Source organism: Gallinula chloropus, assembly GCF_964237585.1.
Source record: "Gallinula chloropus genome assembly, chromosome: 3".
Lineage (NCBI taxonomy): Eukaryota > Metazoa > Chordata > Aves > Gruiformes > Rallidae > Gallinula > Gallinula chloropus.
Genome location: NC_140087.1, coordinates 88,670,235 through 88,688,988, shown reverse-complemented (window position 1 = coordinate 88,688,988; position 18,754 = coordinate 88,670,235). Strand labels below are relative to the sequence as shown.

Genomic DNA, 18,754 nt, shown 5'->3' with positions numbered 1-18,754 from the left:
AACACCTAGCACCTGTCTCTGTGCAGACATGAAATAAATAGCTCTGCTCTGTGTGTATATTGGTGTACTGTAAGCAAGGTAAATGATCCTACTTTTGTGATAATTTTGGAGGCTGCCATTTTTTGTGATATTTCTTTTTCTTGACTGTTTCTTCCCCCCCCCTTAAATTCATTATCAGAAGAGTTCACATTATATACCAAGGTTTGAGCTGTATGTTATTTTTTGAAAGAATATGTTCTTCATCTGACAGATGCTGAGTGAGCATTCATGGTTACAGTTACATTGGAGATAAATTTTCAGTGTCTTGCTTTTGAATAAAGGAAGATTATTCCTGTACCTGATGGATATCTTTTGGTGAGATCAGTGTACTTTTCTGGTGATCGGTTTGATGATGTGTATTAACAGCAGAACACCTGTAACTAACATTTAAAGGGAGATGACTATAGGATCAAAGCCTGCTCCACCACGCTGAGGGGAAAAAATATTTTAAAAATCTCTTGTGTGTTGTGCCAGTTTTGAGCTTTTTCAAACCCGTGGAGATTAGAAGCTAGAGGGTGGCTCTGGGCCCCCCAGTACAAGAAGGATATGGAGCTGTTGGACTGAGTCCAGAGGAAGCCCATGAAGATGATAAGAGGACTATGAAGGACTATCTCTGCTATGAAGACAGGCTGAGAGAGTTGGGCTTGTTGAGCCTGGAGAAGGAAAGGCTCCAGGGAGACCTTAGAGTAGTTTTCAGTACCTGAAGGAGCATACAAACTGGAGAGGGACTGTTTACAAGGGCATGGAGTGATAGGACAAAGGTAGTAGCCTTAGGATGAGATTTTTATTAGATAGAAGAAAGAAATTGTTCAGTATGAGTGTGGTGAGGCACTGACACAGGCTGCCCAGAGAAGCTGTGGCTGCCCCCTCCCTGGCATTGTTCAAGACCAGGCTGGATGGGACTTTGGTCAACCTGGTCTAGTAGGGGTTGTCCCTGCCCATGGCAGGGGGCTGGAACTAGATGAGCTTTAAGGTCCCTTCCAGTGCACACCATTCTGTGGCTACTGCTGAGACAGAGTTTTAATCTAATTGTGGAGTAAATTGGTACAAGTAGTGGTTGCTCCATGCTGTTCACGTGAAGGCTGCTATAGATCCATCAAGCCATTATTATGGTTTGTTGTTGATTGTTTACTACTGGAGAAGTTCATGCTATCACTATATAATACCAGAGAAGTTCTCTTTAGGGCTGAAGATAACTGGGTTTGATTTTAGGGCCAACTAATCAACAGACATTGTGGATCCTTTCCTCTTGCACTCCACTGCTCTTCAGCCTTGTTTATGGAGTTGGTTTTCTGCTTAAACCGATGCAACCTCTTAAAAGAATTCTAAGCCTCAGCACCTCAATAGAAACATGAATACCAGGGTTTCACAAAACCCACCAGCAGAAAATCTCATGCAGTAAGGATCAGACACTGCATTTCTGTCTACTTCTGCCTGTTGAGAGGTGAAGAATTTGAGTCCTTCAGCCAAGGTTCACTTTGCAGCTGTAACTTCCCTGCTCTGCACTCTTGAGTGTGAGAGCTTTCCAATCCCACCTGCTGTTTGTAATAATAATAGTAGGTCTTCCAGAGGCTTCATGAATGATTAGAGAGTGCCCATGGAGTTTTATTTTCCTGGTGTGAGATATTTGTGAGCTCTTTGAAGTTGTGATGCCTGTTTTTCTTCTCCACATAAAAGTTGGACACAGTATGGATGCACAAGTACATGCAGGGGAAGAACAAAGTGTTTGTAAAGATAATGTTGTCTAGATTATTTTTTTGTCCCACTTGAGTAGTTTTTTGTCCTCAGAGAACCTAAAAAAGTTCAGAGTTGCTTACTGAAGGGAGGGATCATGCTTTGCTACAGGCAAACTTGTAGTATGATTATTAGAGTTTCATGTGTTGTTTATGAAATTGCTGTGGTATGTCTTTGCTGACTGTGCTGTGTCTAGAAGTTCCTTATTTGATTTAATGTGCAGCTGTCTTTCTGAATAGTGGTACAGTTGGCAGTGCCAGCCATCCAAAGAGAAGCAAATCTTTTCTAATCCTCTGTTTGTTATTTTTCACCTTGCCAGTACTGGCCTGACAGCTACATCCATGAGTAGAAAAAAAATATTCTTTTTATTCCAAGTTTCTTGCCTTTCCTTGATTCAGATTGAAATTTCAGAGAAAGGAGGGAAACTTGGTGTTATTCCAAGAGTAAGAATATAAAATATTTATGCATTCTGTTGTCACTTTACTTTGGAACTACACGAAAAGACAAAAGGTCTTACAAAGCATTGATGCATTGATAGATTTGTGGATGGAAGCACCTGTCCTCTAAGATAAATTCCTTAGCTGTTACCATCTCATCAAATCAACAATCATATTGTTTCTTGGCAGATTCTGTTAAAGAGATCTGAAAAGCCTGCAGCTGTTACTCCAACCTAAGGAGGCATAAATGCAGTACTCTACCCTTTTTTGCCAAGCATGTATTTTAGGAATGACAGTTAAGAGGATGGATATTTATTGTCTTGGTTGTTTTAGGCTGATAAGCTTAAAGGGTTCCAAATCAGTGATCCAGGGTATATTTTTAGCAAAACCTGTGTTGATTATGTATTCTCTCTTCCTTAGCTTCACCTTCAATCTTAGTGCATATTATTCCCTTCTTTTGCAGTGGTTAGAAATTTACTAAGCTGCTTTCTCCTTTAATTAATTTTTTCCTTTAAAAAAAAAAATCAGATTCTCCCCCTCCCCCTTTTTAAAATTAGTTTATCCTTCCTTTTGTAGATCATTTACAGTAGAACTTCATCTGCCCATGTCCTGAAGTGCCCTCTGGTGTTTTTGTCCTCCACAGTGGCATATGAGTGCCAGTCCACCCTGCCATAGTGCATCTGTGTGTTTAGGGAAATGCTGAACTCTGAGTCAGGATGTGATTAACGGGAATGTCTGATTTTTGGCTGTGTTCTGAGGCTGTATTTGACTTTTCAGGATACTGTCCCCTAAAGTCTTTTTCCTGTGTCAAGACATTTGAAGCAACTTGTATCTCTTTGGGGAATAAAAGTCAGTGACAGGATTTTTTTATCCCCTGCTTCATTCCCTAACTTGGTGTGTTTCTTGAGGCATTTAATTGTACATGTGAAAAAAGGGAGCAATTTCCTCTGTGGATTAGTATGAATGAAGATAGTTCAGTCTCCTTTCTTCTTCCTGGAAACTCAGACTTGCTGCAAAAGCAGAGGCATATAGAATTGGAAACAACCAGCTCATCAAGTGAAGTAAAGCTGATTGTACAGGATACATAATCTCCAGTTTACCAGCAGCATTGTTTTGGGCCACAGAATTCAGCCACCTCTTCTACCCTTACTGCTTCCTGTAAGTCGTGGCTTGGGTGTTTCTTGCTCAACAGGGAGAGGGAGAAACGCTGGGTGCTCAGCCCCAGCATTTCCTTGGTCAGCAAAGAAGGGGTCAGGTAAGTCCTGCTTTGATGAGAGCAGGAAGAATGATAGCCAGTCAAAATCTTTTCTGAATAAGTTGATTCCAAACCATTGGAAGGACAAGCCTCTGTTGTGATTCAGCTTAATTTGTGAAGTTTCCTCTGCCTGCTTATATTACAAGGGGCGATGGGACAACATAATTGATAATAGATTTTATTCTTTTTACGCTAATTTTCAAAGGGATGCCAATCAGATGAATTCAGAAAGATCAGATCAAAACAAATTCAAATTCTCCAAGGAATATGTTATCTACAGACTCATGAAGGAATCTCTCTCGTTAGTGGAAGGAGCAACAGTCCAAATCAAACTGAATAGTAATGACAAAAACATGTTAGTCTATTATGAGAAATTCCTTCCCCAGAAAGAAGATGAAATGCTATGAACTGTTTAGAGCTGTCCTGAAGCGTACTTAGCAAAGATTTTTGTTCTTATGGTATGGGAGTAAGGTAGAGAAATACAGACTGGAATTTCCAAGTTATCACTGTATGTTTATGTAGAGGTCTCTTTGGGTCAGTATATTTGAATGAGCTGTTGTTACAGATTGCTTTATCATCACTTTCCCTCACAGTATTTGTGAGGAAGCATGGTATGCAGAAGAACCACATTTACAGAGGAAGTGTCAGTCTCTGAGGGGTATCTTTGGCTTTCTTTTTCTAGCTTCCTTTTTCCAAGGCTATCGGATTTTCCATTGGGCAGCAGACAATGCTTAGTTTGATGTTGCCATGGGAAACATAGCTGATTATTTTTATCTGGTGCTTGGAGATGTGATCTTTCTTCATGAAGAGACCCTTACTTCCTTCATCCTTCCCTCTGCCTTCCCTCCTGGAAAAAAAAAAAAAAACCTGGAAAAAAAAAGAGAAAATGGTGGCTTTCCTTCCATATAGATCCATAAGGGCAGCCCAACCTAAGTGTCATCTCACTGTTTTCACTAAGGGAAATGGTGTCAGACACTAATTCAAAAGTTAACTGTCATTTGACATATTAACGGTGCTAGTTTACTCACATGCTTCTACCTGTGGCACTATGCAAGTACACAGCATTGCAAGTAATGTCTTGCAACCTAAAAAGTACTTTAATTTTTTAGGAGAGGAACAGGAAACTGAGAACAGATATGCAAGATGACAAATATGATATTAAAATGTGTTTAGCCCAGATTTATGGGAATATGGCTCTTGGAATATGTTGATGAGATAAATCTGTTCTACATAATTGTAGTGACACAATGGGGAACTTTATGAAAGCTGAGGCCTTTTCAGGATAATTAATTAAGTTAATTTGCAATCTGGAAAAAGCACCAGCTGGAGTGTAATGATTCATTGAAATCTCGGAGTACTGCTCCTTCCATGGATAACAGGTCTGTTTTGGTTGTGGAAACTTTCTCCCTTTGAAAGCAGATGCTGTCTATCTTCTCAGATGGCATTGCTACAGCTGTTACAAGCACAAACTTGGGGCAAAGGGAACCCAGAAGCATCCTTGTCTTTCCAGTTTTCTGTATAAGGAACCCATTCACAAACGAAACCAACTCAATTGTCCTAGCAAAAGAAACCATTTGTTCTTATTTTATGAATTCCTTATATAGATCAAGTTCCTGATAAGATACATAGTGATTTTTAGAAATAAGGCTCATAAAAGCAATTGGGATGCATAATTTAGTGTAGATTAATTTCCTTTCTGCTGGGTAACAGAACAATAGTTTTTGGGAAGACTGAATGTGTATGTTAAAAATAGGTTAAGAAGCGTGGCCACTGCAGTTCGGATCCTCTTGACTATCATTCTGCTGTGGGAAGCTAAGGATTACTGCTGGAGGTAACGCTGTCCTACTCCCTTGTCAAGCAGGTTCACCTAGAGCCAGTTGTGCGGGACCATGGCCAGACAGCTTCTGAGCATCTCTAAGAATGGAGATTCTATACAACCTCTTTGGGTAACTTTAACCTAACTAGAATTTAGATTTGCGTTCCTTAAGCAGGTCTTTGTGGATTTCTGGATACATAAACAAATAGCCAAATATTTATACAGTGTTGTATTCAGGAATAGAGAAGTTTTAAGGAATGCAGACCCTAGCTGATTTCTTAGGGAGTGGGTCCACCTGATTTCAGTGTTCTGATTGTTAGAGGTGCACCCAGATTATTGATTTAGCTGATACTTCGTGTCTCTTAGTGAAGCACAGTGTGTTTGACCATGCAAAGCATTTTTAATAAGGCATAGTACTTTCAGGACTACCAGTTTGGACAGGTAATATTCATAGGCAACATTAATTCACTTAATATCTTGACATATCCCCTATCCAGCTTATAACTCAAATTTCAGTCATCTCATTGAGCTTGTGTCATGAAAGCTGCTTGATGAGCATTAACTGACCCAAATCTCTGTGTTCATCACCTGATGATCAGTTCTTCTGTGTCTTTACTGCAAGTATTCTTTATCTGACTTGACTACAAAAGATTTGTGCTTTCTCCCACGGATATCCCTTAAAAATGAATGTTTATATCCTCAAAATCCTTCTAAATTCTTACTGAATTCTAAACATTTAGGTGCTTTAGGTAAGCAAAATCCCTAACAAATTGAAGTATATGCTTCTAAGCCTTCTGAGAAGCATTTAAAGCCTAGCATTGAACAGTTAATTTGAGAATTTTCAACACTCAGTCCTATATTCATTTCTGTGAAATTATTCCTAGATGGACAGAGCATGTCAATGTGAAATACCTCAGATTTAAATGGTAGAGCTTTCTTTTCCAAGCTTTTATTAAAAAAATATGGAAATGCAGAAGCAAAATGTGGGATACACAGTTTTTAAAATTTCTTAGTTTAGAGACTCTGGGAAGTTTTTGGTTGTTTTTCAAATTATTATTTCAAAATGTTCAAATAGTAAGACAGTATTTCTTTGATATATGCAGAAGTGCAGATTGGTTCCAGGTCAGGACAATAGTGTGCAGAATACACAGGAGTTCATGAGAGAGAAGAGTGTGTTCTTTTTTCTCAGCCAACCTGCTTTTTTTCATAATGAAAACAGCAGAATAGAGACAGGCCTGCTTATGAAAAAAAGTAAAGAAAACAGTATGTGAGGAGATTTTTTTTTTTAAGAGAATAAGCTTGATTCATCTTTAATGGAAAATGCATTTGTAACAAATTAATCAATGAAGATTAAATAAAAAGGAAAAAATATGAGTATTTTCACATATGTTTTAATTTCCTTTCGAGGTTGTTGACTGAACACCTACTTGGAAAGCAGAATGCAGTATCATCGAAGAGCTTTCTAAGATTGTCTCATTTTTAATTTTAGCAGTCGAACTGACCCTATCAATTGTAACTGAGTTTCAGGAGATCCTTGTATGTCTAACGTCATTGTTTTTGATTTCAAGTGAAAAATCTATGTGTGAGTTTACAAAGTGAGAGGATATAAACAACACCTAATGCTTGAAGTGATTATTTTTCTTTCCAGAATTCAAATCATCTCTTCACTTTGTTTCTTACATCTGTCACCTTCAAGCCTGTTTTCTGTTCTGCAATTGCTGTTGGTGGTGTAACTGCAGGTGTATTAAATTTTTTAAGAAGCTTGAAGGCTGGTTTACGATTCCACAGCAATTTCATTGGCTGGGAACCCTCCTTCAGTGTTTAAACTTTGGACTACGTGTAACATCTGGCCTTCCTTACTCAAACACTGGCTGGTCTGTGGCAATGAGTAGCACAGGTGTCTGAGAAAGCATCTTCCACCACCCCTGCTCCCACTATGTGGATATTACAGATGCTGCCATCCTTAGTCCATATTGAGTAGGACTATAAGCTGGGACATTCTCTTGTCCTTTCACAGCTCTGAGAATCCTTATGACTATACTGCTGGCAACAGGCACTTGGGAGAGATAAAATATTTTCCTGTCCTGATGAAGCAACTAACTCTTTCTCCTCCCTTTCTTGTCCCTGAACTGAGCATTGGTGTCTGCATTGAGGTTTCTATTCTGAAGTGACAGAATTTGTTTGGGTTGGACTTTGTCATTTGCCAGACCTCAGCTCCCTCAGGAAAAGCTGAAGACTCTGCACTCTGTAATCATCAGATTGATGGGCATCTCACTCTCCTAATAAAACCTCTGTGTTCTATGGTCCCACAGCAATCACAGAATGGTCTTATGCTTCACAGAAGTGCCTACGAACCTTGCTTACATACTATACACAGCGTACAAGCCATCCCCTTGTCACTTGAAAGACTGCTGGTTTTCTGGCCAGACAGTTAACTACAGTGGTGCATGTTTGCAGAGGGGTCTTGTTTCTTCAGCCTCTGCACCCCAAGGCTGTTCTTGTGGCCATATTTTAGATGTTTGGGGAGCACACAGTTCTGATTTTCAGCTCAGGATCTTGAAGTAGTAAGGAGCTAAAGTCCTAAATAGGAATTAAGAGTTCAAATATTTCCTGAACCTCATGTGACATATTTAAGGAAGCTGTAAAATCGCTCATGACCAGATATTTCATTACCCATGTGAAGCCATTGTAAAATTTTGTGTTTAGTTTATCATGCACACTAAATTTTTGTATTTCTTGGTCCAGTTTATTTATAGTCAAATGTTCTTGAAATTACTGTTTAAAGATTATTGCTGGTGTGAGGCAGGCTTAATGCTGATCCTTTTGGTTTCTTTTTTTTTTTCCTTTTTTTTTGTACTTGATAACCACATGGTGTGAACATCAAGACTACTTTTTCATTTAAATAGTAGGTAAATACAAAGTGATTAGTTTACCTTCCTTCAAGAAATAAATGATAAGCTGTTTCTAGACATTCTGAGGGAAATAATGAGTATTTCCTGGTGGGTGATTGATTTATTTATTTTGCTGAAAGATAACTTCCAACTCTACCCCAACTGAATAAAACATAAAAGTGATAGAACATTTTTAAAGAATTCTGTAATCGTTGAACTGGATATGTGCTGCTATTGAGGACTTAGTGTAGCAGGGTTTTCTGGAAGCTCTCTGTGGGACAAGAGTTTGGTATCTCACTGAGTAGCAACCTAAGCATAAACACAATATTGTCTCCTACTGTTGAGGGAGTGTTTCCTTGAATATGCTACATCTTTTGTTTGGAGACAGTCGGAAGTTTGGTTCCTATGGATATCGCTGTATTATTCTTTTTCTTCCCTTTTTCTTTTCTTTCGTTCTCCTTTCTTTCATCTCTGCTATTTTTTTTCTTCAACGACAGAATCGGTGAGCATGCATATGGTTTTTGGCTCATAGTACTTGCTTTGCTGCTTTTGACTCCTGGTGTTACATCCTCGTGAGCAATTTTCATGTTGCGCCATGGGATTAGGAACAGGAACAAAATACCTACACGGTGAAATTTACAGTAGATATAATCCCTACAGGGGCTTATTTTCCTTAAACAGCACCAAAACCAACTTTTTTTTCTTTCTTTCTTCTGGAATGTCTTTTGCTCAAAACCCTAGGGAGAGGAGACATGAAAGATTGATGCCTGGTTTTGTCAGTCAGACCATGGGAAGTGTGCTTTGCTTCTTTGCTTGCTTTCAAAGTTTGGGCATGCAGGGCACTTGGGAACAGTGTTAATATGCAAAATGCTAGGCTGGCCACAAAAGTCCTGCATTGTGGTTTAACTCCAGCTGGTAACTGCGCACCAGTCAACCACTTGCTCACCCTTAACCCCTGACAAGGATCTGGGGAGGAGAATGGGAAAAAGCCTTACAATAAAAAAAACCCTTGTGAATTGAAATGAAGACAGTTTAATAGGATAACAAAGGAAGAGAATTATAATTGTAGTAATCTTTATATTCACTGATTAATACAAACACAGAGGAACATGGTATTGCTTTGGATCCTGGCGGAAAATATGAACAGTATATGCATGTTTTTAAGAGTGAGAGGAGAAGCCCACAGTAAACTGAGCACAGCTAGAATGTAGTCAGATGGGGTTCTAGCCTTGTCTCATGGCACTGAGATGTTTACGTGTGTTTGTCTTCCACTTCACTACTCTAATATCTCTTGCTTGTTAAGACTGTAGTCTGTTGGCACAGGCAGCATGTAGCACAGGCAGAATCTGTTGTCACCTAGTACTGAGTTTGTGCCCAGAGGCGCTGACTTAAATGTTTCTAATGTGTGAAATAGAAGAGATTCTACTATGCTGTACAAAAATAATTTTAAGTGTGAATGCAAAGGCATGCCTTCTGTAATTTAGTTTGTGTGTCTTTGAAGAAGATGGTATGAGATAGGTGGTGACAGAGGAATTTTTTTTGTTTTTCTTTGTTAAATAATAGAACAAGCCTGTTCTAATTTGACTCTGTGAGCATTCCTTACCTGACATGGGGAGAAAAAGTGCACGTAAAGGAGAAGGCCTTACTTGATGCGTTTATAGTAACAGACCTTCACTGTCTTTTAAAAGCAGTCTGAATTCTTGACAATAGAAGCACTCAAAAATGGGTCCCAAAAATGTACATGTGTTTCCTTGCCTGGGAGTTAATGGGAGTATAGATGTCCACTTAAATTGTTTGTGTGATGTCCATTTAAATTATGTATGTGAAAATGTAAAATCATTAGCTATTTCAAACTCAGAATTACTGTTCATTTTCCTATGAGTGCAAAACGTGTTGTTCAGGGTATAGATGCAACCTTCTCAAAGTCTTTCATTTAAACATGTCACTGCCTTCCACAGCTAAATTCCTGTCATGGGAAGTTCTCAGGGAGCAGACACACAGATCTATTGTGTGATTTTTGTGTGGAAGGAAGAGGAGAAAAGGTTATACAGTGCTTTCTGTAAGCATGAATTTAAGCATTACACAAGTGTAATTTTCACATTTGTGTTTCAGAAAAAACAGATGCCTCGGCTGAAACTCTCATAGATCACGAATGTATAAACCCTATGAGTTCCTCAAGCCAGCTAGAAGACTCTGGATGTGATGTCTCTAATGACTATGCGTTCGATTCTTTAGGCACAGCTTCTGATTTTCACCAATCTGAATGTAATGTCAGCACCTCTAAACACTGGTTGGAAAGAATTCCCCCACTGAGTCTTCGCAGTACTAGCAAGGAGGAATCTTTGACTGCTCCCATGCAGTTTTTGCAGCATCTGCTTGAAATAAGAAAACTGTCAGAAGAAGGAGTTCTTCAAGCAGACTTCACAGAGCTTGAGAATGATTCTTTCACCGTACACAATTCAGTGTCTCAGTTGCTTGATGGACTGACTGTTTTTTACAACAGTCCTAAATTTCCACTGTCAAGTTTTCTCACTGAAGCAGTTTGTGTTTTGATCCGTCTAATAACTGATACTAAATTATCTAATCATGTTTTGAAGAAGTGTTTCAAGAAGCTGGAAGAATTTAAGAAAAATCTAATTCAGAGTATTTTAAGAAACAGCAGTGTCAATAGGGTAAGTTTAAAACATCTTCCATCTTTTCTATATCTTTCCAGTATACTGAAATACTCTCCTGTTTTTATGCACTTTTAGAAATATTAATTTGTCATCTTATATTTTGAAGACATCCTCTCAGAGAAGAGGTCATTGTTCTTTTTTGTCATATGGAGAACAAATTCTCTAAAGTATTTAAAAAAGTTCTTGCTGCTGCATGGAAGTTTTTCAAGTTTATATCTGAGTATAGGACTTTTAAAAACTGTTAAAAAGGAGGACTAAAAAGCTTTATAGAAAATAAGAGAAAAACACATTGTTTCTCTTGCTATATGAAGATGTATGTTCTCTAAGAATTGACTTTACTTTTTTTAATTCTTTCTTATCTACATAGATTAAATAGGTTGGTTCTCTATCACTCTCTAGACACTTGCAAATTTGTGTTTTAAAAATAAATCAGAGAATGAGTGAAGAATTCAGAAATAGCATGGCCCTGGCACAAACAGCAAATAGGACTGAATTGCGTTTTGTCTGTATTCATCACTCTGCATTGTGGCATGCATATCTTGTTTGCTCATTCAGCTCAAATATCCTGGGTCTGTCTTCACAAGACTTCCTGTAAGTAATGAATTCGATTGTCTGGTTTTGGATTTTTCATTTTCATTCAGCTAGAGTAACTTGGAACAGACATGATGGTGAAATTGCTTGCGACTTAGATGTGCCAAGGTAGCAGCCACATGTGTGTAGCTACACTTACATTACAGTAAATGACGATTTTACCCCTATAATCCATGGCAGCTAAAAAATGCTGACCAAATACTAGGTTTTTATTTTAGGAGGAGCTACAAAGTTGCCTTTTGCAAAATGAGAGCTTAGATGTGTGCTACACCTGGGGACAGATGTACCCCTTGCCTGAATTTAAAGCGAATCCCACCCACTGGGTATTATTTACCTCAGAATGAACATACCAAACATATTACTACCAAACTAGGGGGGGGTGGGCACGGTGTGCAGGGTGGATATGCCTCTGTTTTGGTTAGAAGCATTCAGGATGAAATCTTCATATACTGAAGATTTTCCAGGACTAGAGCCCTGTGTTTCTTATACCAGGGTGCTTTCTGTTTCAGTGTTGCCATAGTATGATACTTAGTTTTTAGAGGTATCCCTGGTCAGTGTTTTGAAAGGATGTGAGGGTACATACCATTTGTATGTTTTTTTGTATGATTACAAGATGCAGAACAAAGAAAACTTAAGCAGGTATACATTAAGGACTTCATAGATCATGTATAGTGTTCCACCTGTTCTCCTCCTCTACCTGAGTGGGAAGTTAATAAATAATTAAAATTATGTTAATTTTTTAGAAACACAACCAGTAAGTTATCCATAGAGGGATTGCTTGGTGACTGGAGGAACCTGGCAAAGCTTAAGTGAGAGGTGTCACATCTTAGGAGTATTCTGATTGATCAGAGATGTTTCGAGTCTGCAAAGTGCTTTTGTAAATCATTCAAAAAGGGTGGAAGTATGTCCCCATAATTTGCAAATGGCATCTTTTCTCTGAATAACTTCACTAAAACAGATGGCTTTTTATGAGATGTTTTCTATTTTGCTTCGACCAAAATATTGACTTAACAGTCGTTCCTATCGACAGCCATTACTTCAATCAAACAGATTCAGTTTAAAAATTGTATAAACCAATTATTAGGGGATAATTGTGGTAGTTTCTAGGTTTCTAGGGAAAACAAGGAAAATGTTTTTTGTAGTGATTTTAGTGTTTTTAAACACATGTTGAAAAATCCTTTTTAGAGGTTTGATTTTCTTTAAACTGAGTTGAATATGGAAATAAATATGTAGCATTCAGAATTAATAGTGGAAATTGTGTAACTAATTCCTCATGTGCTGTGTACCAGATATCTCCCAGGGACACTTTATGCTTAAAGTTTAATCATCACTGTTTACTCAAGTGGTGATTGAAATATCAAGATTACAGGTTTAAAATAAAATTACCATTAATTACAAGGCTGTCATCTGGAAAGAGTGGCAAACTGTATGCATTTTGATTCCAGGAGAATGCTTAAATCCCTCCAGTATAAAACCATGAGGAATTTTGTTGTATCTAACCTTACTAACTGTCAAAAAGCATTTGTACAGACAGCCCCCAATGCAGCTATAGTATTTGACACAACTTTCCCTTTGCCATCCTCACCTATAAAACTGTCAGGAGCTGTCAAGGAGGACAAAGGACTGTGAGAAACACCTTCTAAAAGTGAACAAAGAGAAAAAGGGCTGTGGATTACTCTTAAAGCCTCATCTTCAAAATAATTCCAGCGTTTTGCAGAGCAAATTAAATAAGTTAAAAAAACCTTTGAGAATTGGAAAAGAGATAATTATCTCTACATTAGATGTAAAGGAAGAAAAACAGCAGCAGAATTACTTGCTGTAACTGTTGAAACCTACTGTTTGAGATATTTCTAATTATAAAGCACTGAAAGCTGTAGGAACCAGCAGAGACATGTACTCAGAGCTTTGATTCAGTTGCCTAAAGCTGTGCACTTTGGGTAGAATTTTGACCCAAAACTCCAAATTGACATGAGTATAAAAATCTGAAAAAAAAAATTTAAGATAGAGTTAAAATATAAGGAAATATTACTTAAAACGTAAACCCATTTAAATCAAAAGCCTAAAATTAAAAGTAGCCTCTTGAATTTACCTTTCTTAATTTTTTTCCTCGCCCTCCATGGAGAGCAGCTCGGAAGTCTGCATGCAGCAGAAGTCTTCTGGAAATATCTAGAAGGAGCCTCAAGGCATGATGCTGAGGGTGAAGCGTGAATGCTCTGATATTAAGTCACCTGCTCAAAGGCCTGGCTGCACCTTCTGCTGGCATGGCCTTGCATCCCTGTATGGCTGCCACAGAAAAGGTTGTGGGGATCCTGTTGCTAATTCTGGTACAGATGAGGTGTTGCTCTCCTATTGAAAAATCTGTGATACTTTCTGCTGATCTGTGGAGCAGTCACTTTGCTTGTCACCAGTTTTTTAACAGTCCTTAGCACTGGAACTCTTTGAGGTTTGTATGGGTGTGTTGCTTCTGGTGCATCTCCTTTCAATGTGCAAATTGTTCGGTCATGTTGAGTCACTCTGCTGTCAGCAGAACCCTTGTCCTACTTATTCAGGTTCTTTGCAAGTCCTGCTTTTAAGCAGACAGAAATATATTATAAGGAGACTCCGAGACTATTCAGTTTGCAGAGCTGCTGCCTCTACTTTTCAAATGGACAGCTCTCTACTACCTGACAAAACATGGGAAAACATTTCCCATTAAAAACTTCCATAGGAGCTATAGTATCTAATTATGACTCTAGTGGAGTAGAAACAGTCTATTCTTCAGAAAGGAAGCATGGGAGCTTTTTTCCGCCTTAATTTACCCATTTGGGATTTGACAACAACTATCTCCCATCTACCTCTACAGGAACACAGCAAATGTGCATCTCTTCTGCTGATAGATACATCACACTCTCGCTGGCTCTGAGATATGCCTCTGCTGTTAAGGTTTGTCTGTTGTCCAGGGTGTGTTGCAAAAAGGGATCATTTCTGCACTAACAGAAAATTGCAAGTCAGAGACATCAGGAATTCCCAGCTGCTGTGCTGTTCAGAATAGCGTGTGTTTTATGTTTCTGGTGAAAGCTTTGCAGAGCTCATTGCAGTGGGGCACTTCAGATAGGACATTATAATTCCTTTTACATGGGCAGCATCCTGGAGCCTGCCTGGAAATCTGCTGTGGTGAACTTGGGCTGGCTGTAGTTTCATAGTATATAGAATCAGCTTTAGGAGTCAAATCTCTGTAACGAAGATTAAGGTAATTCATATACCTCATATACACCTCTTGTATATACAGCTATGTAAAACTTCAAAACAACTACTGTTAGGGCATTTGGACTCTTGATTGTTACTTTGGAGACAGAGGAAAAATACTTTTATATCTGGCTTTTTTGTGTGCAGTTCAGCTGTATTCAAAGCTATCATGGCCAAATACAGTCACAGGGTGCTACATTACATAGGATTTATGTGATGTGATCCCTAGTGATGTCACACTAGTTTATCAGTAATGTTGACAGAATTTCAGTTCACTGGTGGTACTTTTTAGATGCAGCTGATGCTGTAGTTTGGAGTATGGTTGATACATCAGTTATGTACCAGTAGATCCTGGCATTCACACTGTATTCAGTATACAGAGTGCTATTTCTTGAACCTCCTGTTTTAAGAACCACTAAAATAGAAGACAGTGGTACATTGTCTTTGGAATTCCAGAGTAAAGTTGAGCTGTGTAGGGTGCTCAGAAGATAGTGCTTTCTGGTGCCCTGTTCCTGTTCAACAAGTAACTCATATCCCTCTGTTCCACCTCACTCATCATCTCTTTCAGACCCAGAAGGAAATGCGTTTCAGTGAACTGTATGTAGTTCTTTGCTGCTTCTCATGCTATGTTTAAAGCATCAATACTGACTTCAAAGATGCTGTCAGGAGTCATGAGCTGTCTGCTCAATTCAAAAAAAAAAAAAAGGAGAAAAAATACAGTTATGTGCTGCTTCCTTCCGTTTTTAGCCCTTGTTGCCTTTGGAAATTGGCTACCCTTCCTTGAGGGTACGTGGTTTGAAGTTGCTTGGTATTAACAGTATCTGAATAGATACTGAGACATGAACGTAGTCTCTAGGAGCTTTTCTTACACTGAGACTTTACTGCCTGTTTTCATTTTTCTCTCTGTTCCATCTAAAACTCTTTATGTAGAGTTTTGCAAATGGTCAAGTAGTACTGTTGATATATTTAGCAGAAAAGCAAATGCATGAATTCAGTGTAGTAGTTTAATGCTTTTACTGGATGCTTGTGGGCGTAAGGATTCACAATTCCTCATGAAAATAACAAGTTGAAACGTAGTACAGTGAAAAGTAGAAAGAGAGAAATGTATAAATCTCATTGCAATTATACAGTGAAGTGTATGGAAGCATGCCTGTGCAATTGAAAAGGTACACATTAATCAGAACCACGGTTTTGAATCTTTTCTTATCTAAGATACAATTGATATGATTCATTAATGACCAAAATAGCTTGGATGAGAGTAATCATAAACTTTGATGGTTTTAATACATGCAACAGTATGTACTTATTAAATACTCCAGCTAGTTGAGAGTGACAATAAATTCCCCCAGCCTTGTATAGTTTGCAGTATCTTTTGTCAGCAACTACCAGGACAGTGCTTAACTCAGTTTTCAAGAGTCTTACCTGCTTAGGATAAGATTCAGCTGTAGTTATTTATGTCATTAGTAGTTCCCAGGTATAAAATTAGTGGGCTCCAGTTTTCTTAAAGTGAGTCACAAAGGGAACATCAGGGCTCTTGAGGCATGGTGCATTTTTTGGGCCAAAGAATTTTGCATGTATACTAGGATGGCATTTGTATGAGTATTACAGTATGTTGCCAGGATTTTGTGGTCTAGTAAGAGTCAATGTTTGAATCTCTTCATCGTTGAATTAAATTTTCTCAGCAATCTGTTGTCCTATGTAGAGAGCTATTTAAGTCAAATGATAATCAAAACCCATTTCCTTGTGAATCACTGCAGTCTAAAGCAATCACCAAACTGACTGACTCTCATTTACTTCAGTAGAGTGGATCATGCAAGTAACTAGATAGGAATGAATGAAAGAAAATTTTGTCTGCCTCAGACGTTTGTCCACCTTCCCTCTTCAGCCAGCCTCAGCTGATACACATTGCGCACTAAAGCTACAATTATTGATGAGTTACAGGATGAAGGTAGCAGGATTTTTTTGTTTTTACCATTAGGGTAAACAGTTTTATTAATGGTTTCCGACCTGCCTGTAATGCTGTTTTGTCAGGAGCATCTCTTTCCCTAGTAACAAATACTGTAGCTGCCTGCTTTTATCTGGGTAATTAACTAATATTCAGGGTATTGCATATTAGTTCCACTAGGAGGAGAAAGAAGGGATGAAATAGGCCTTTGCTGTTATCTTGATTAACAAATTAAATATATGGGGTTCCTTAGTTCAGGAATACAGGAAGTTCTTGGTGTTGCTGAGTAAGATAGGAAATATAGATGTCAAAAGATGTTTCCTCTGCACTCTGTCTCTTTCTCATGGCCTTCTGTCAAAGCTGAACAAGGTACCTCTCTGTCCTTCATAGGTTTGCGTGCCAGAGACTTGGTGTCTTTAACTGTCATTCAAAATACCTCACCTTGTGGGCAGAAGGAAGAAGAGAGAAGGATTGGGAAATAAACATCTGAAATCCATTTTCATTTGCAGGGACTGTCTGTAAATCTTAGACACTTAAATGAGGCATTGATTTACATCCTAGAATTTCTTTAAGGATGACCATCTCACTCTTTAGTTTAAAAATCTAGAAGCTGAAGCATACTCGCTTTGTGTAATTAATCCAATGATTTTTTTTTTTCTAAGTGGTCCTCAAATTAAAAATTTGAATCCATAATTCTTTTGCTCTGAGTGAACTTGCTCTTGTTCTGCATCTGTTACCATAGTTTGGCAACTCAGCATCAGCAGGCAGATAGGCAGTTCTTCACTCCTCTGGGCTTCTGACCAGGACTAGTTAAGAAGGAGGAATCGGAATAATATAAAATTTAATCTCTTAAACAGGCAAGACTTTGTATCCAGAGCTGCTTCTTCATAATCAATAGAATATTTACAGTAGGCATTAAAAAAATGGGCAGTATTAACATCAGAGTTGCATGAGTAACAGCTGTTGTGTATCCTGTTTAACTGGGATTGATACTGTCTCTCTCTGTTGACAGTATTTACTGGATCCAGCCTCATGGATGAATTAGACATTCAATTAAACATCCCAAGAAGATGCAGACATTCTTGATCTCTGCCAAGACAACATTGTTTGAAATAAATTTATTGGTGGAAACTGATGTCAGCAGGATCCCAAGTATCTTCAGGAGTTAGCTGGATTTCTTCATATGTCAGTTTCTTGTACTTAGTCTTCCAGATGAACTGATGACTTAGGTGTTTGTGTGCCCTCAAGGAAAAGTCTTATCTTTTATGGAAAGGTGATTGAGGTGATTTGATATAAGCAAGGTACTTGGTTGTAGTCTATGGAAATGGATATGAACATCTTGAAGTAGACAGTAGATAAACATGACAATGATTTGCAGCCCTGAAATTGTGTAAGGACAAACAGGTTATGCTTTAGTTTTGGGTTGGGTTTTTTTGTTTGGTTGGTTTGTTCTTTTTTTTTAACATAGAAATTCAAAACCAGGTGTGTTTATATGTTTATACTAGGTGTCATTGTTTCAATCTATTATCCAGTTCAGGAGAATTTAGGGTGTTCAAAATGGGAAAGACAAGTCACGTCTTTATTCTGTGAAAGTGAAAGAAAAGTGAAGTAAGTTTAGAATTAGAGACTTAGAGGTGGTATTATTGTAACTGTAGAATTTCTAGTATAGTGTACTTTATGTTTGAAAATAAAGGTTAAAATTAAATTACCTGGGTAGCAGTTTATCTCAATGGCATACAAAGCTTTATAACAAAGTTAAAAGAAAAGAATAATTAAAGATTTAGAGATAAATTATATAAAATGCAACGTGAGTTTACCAGAGGTAAATTGTGGCAGAACAACATAAAATCATTCTTTGTAAAATAAACCAAGTTTAGAGATGGGAGATTTGGTAGCTTTTATCTATCTGGTATTCCATAAAGCATTTGTTATGCAATTCACACTAGAGAAATGTTAACAAAACTGTAAAAGATGTTCTTTCATGCTGTAGTCTTTTGTAATTGGATAAGGGAGCAGCTAGAGAAATAACAGCAAGTTGTGCTATGTTCTGTTTGTTCCTGTCAGGAAGAGGATGGGAAAGGTTTGCATATGTCTGTCAATCAGAGGACATGCTACTGAGAGGTAGTCTAGTCTCTGCAGATGCACT

General features: G+C 38.1%; 1 protein-coding gene across 1 annotated transcript in view; it reads left to right on the top strand.

The window, feature by feature from the left end:
* The window catches only part of MEI4 (meiotic double-stranded break formation protein 4), a gene marked incomplete at both ends in the record, with an annotated part of 63,620 nt that overhangs the window by 3,503 nt on the left and 41,363 nt on the right, over nucleotides 1–18,754 (top strand). The window contains one exon of the mRNA XM_084261151.1: nucleotides 10,285–10,844. Within this exon, the coding sequence (XP_084117277.1) occupies nucleotides 10,285–10,844 (560 nt within the window). The remainder of the gene's footprint in view (nucleotides 1–10,284; nucleotides 10,845–18,754) is intronic.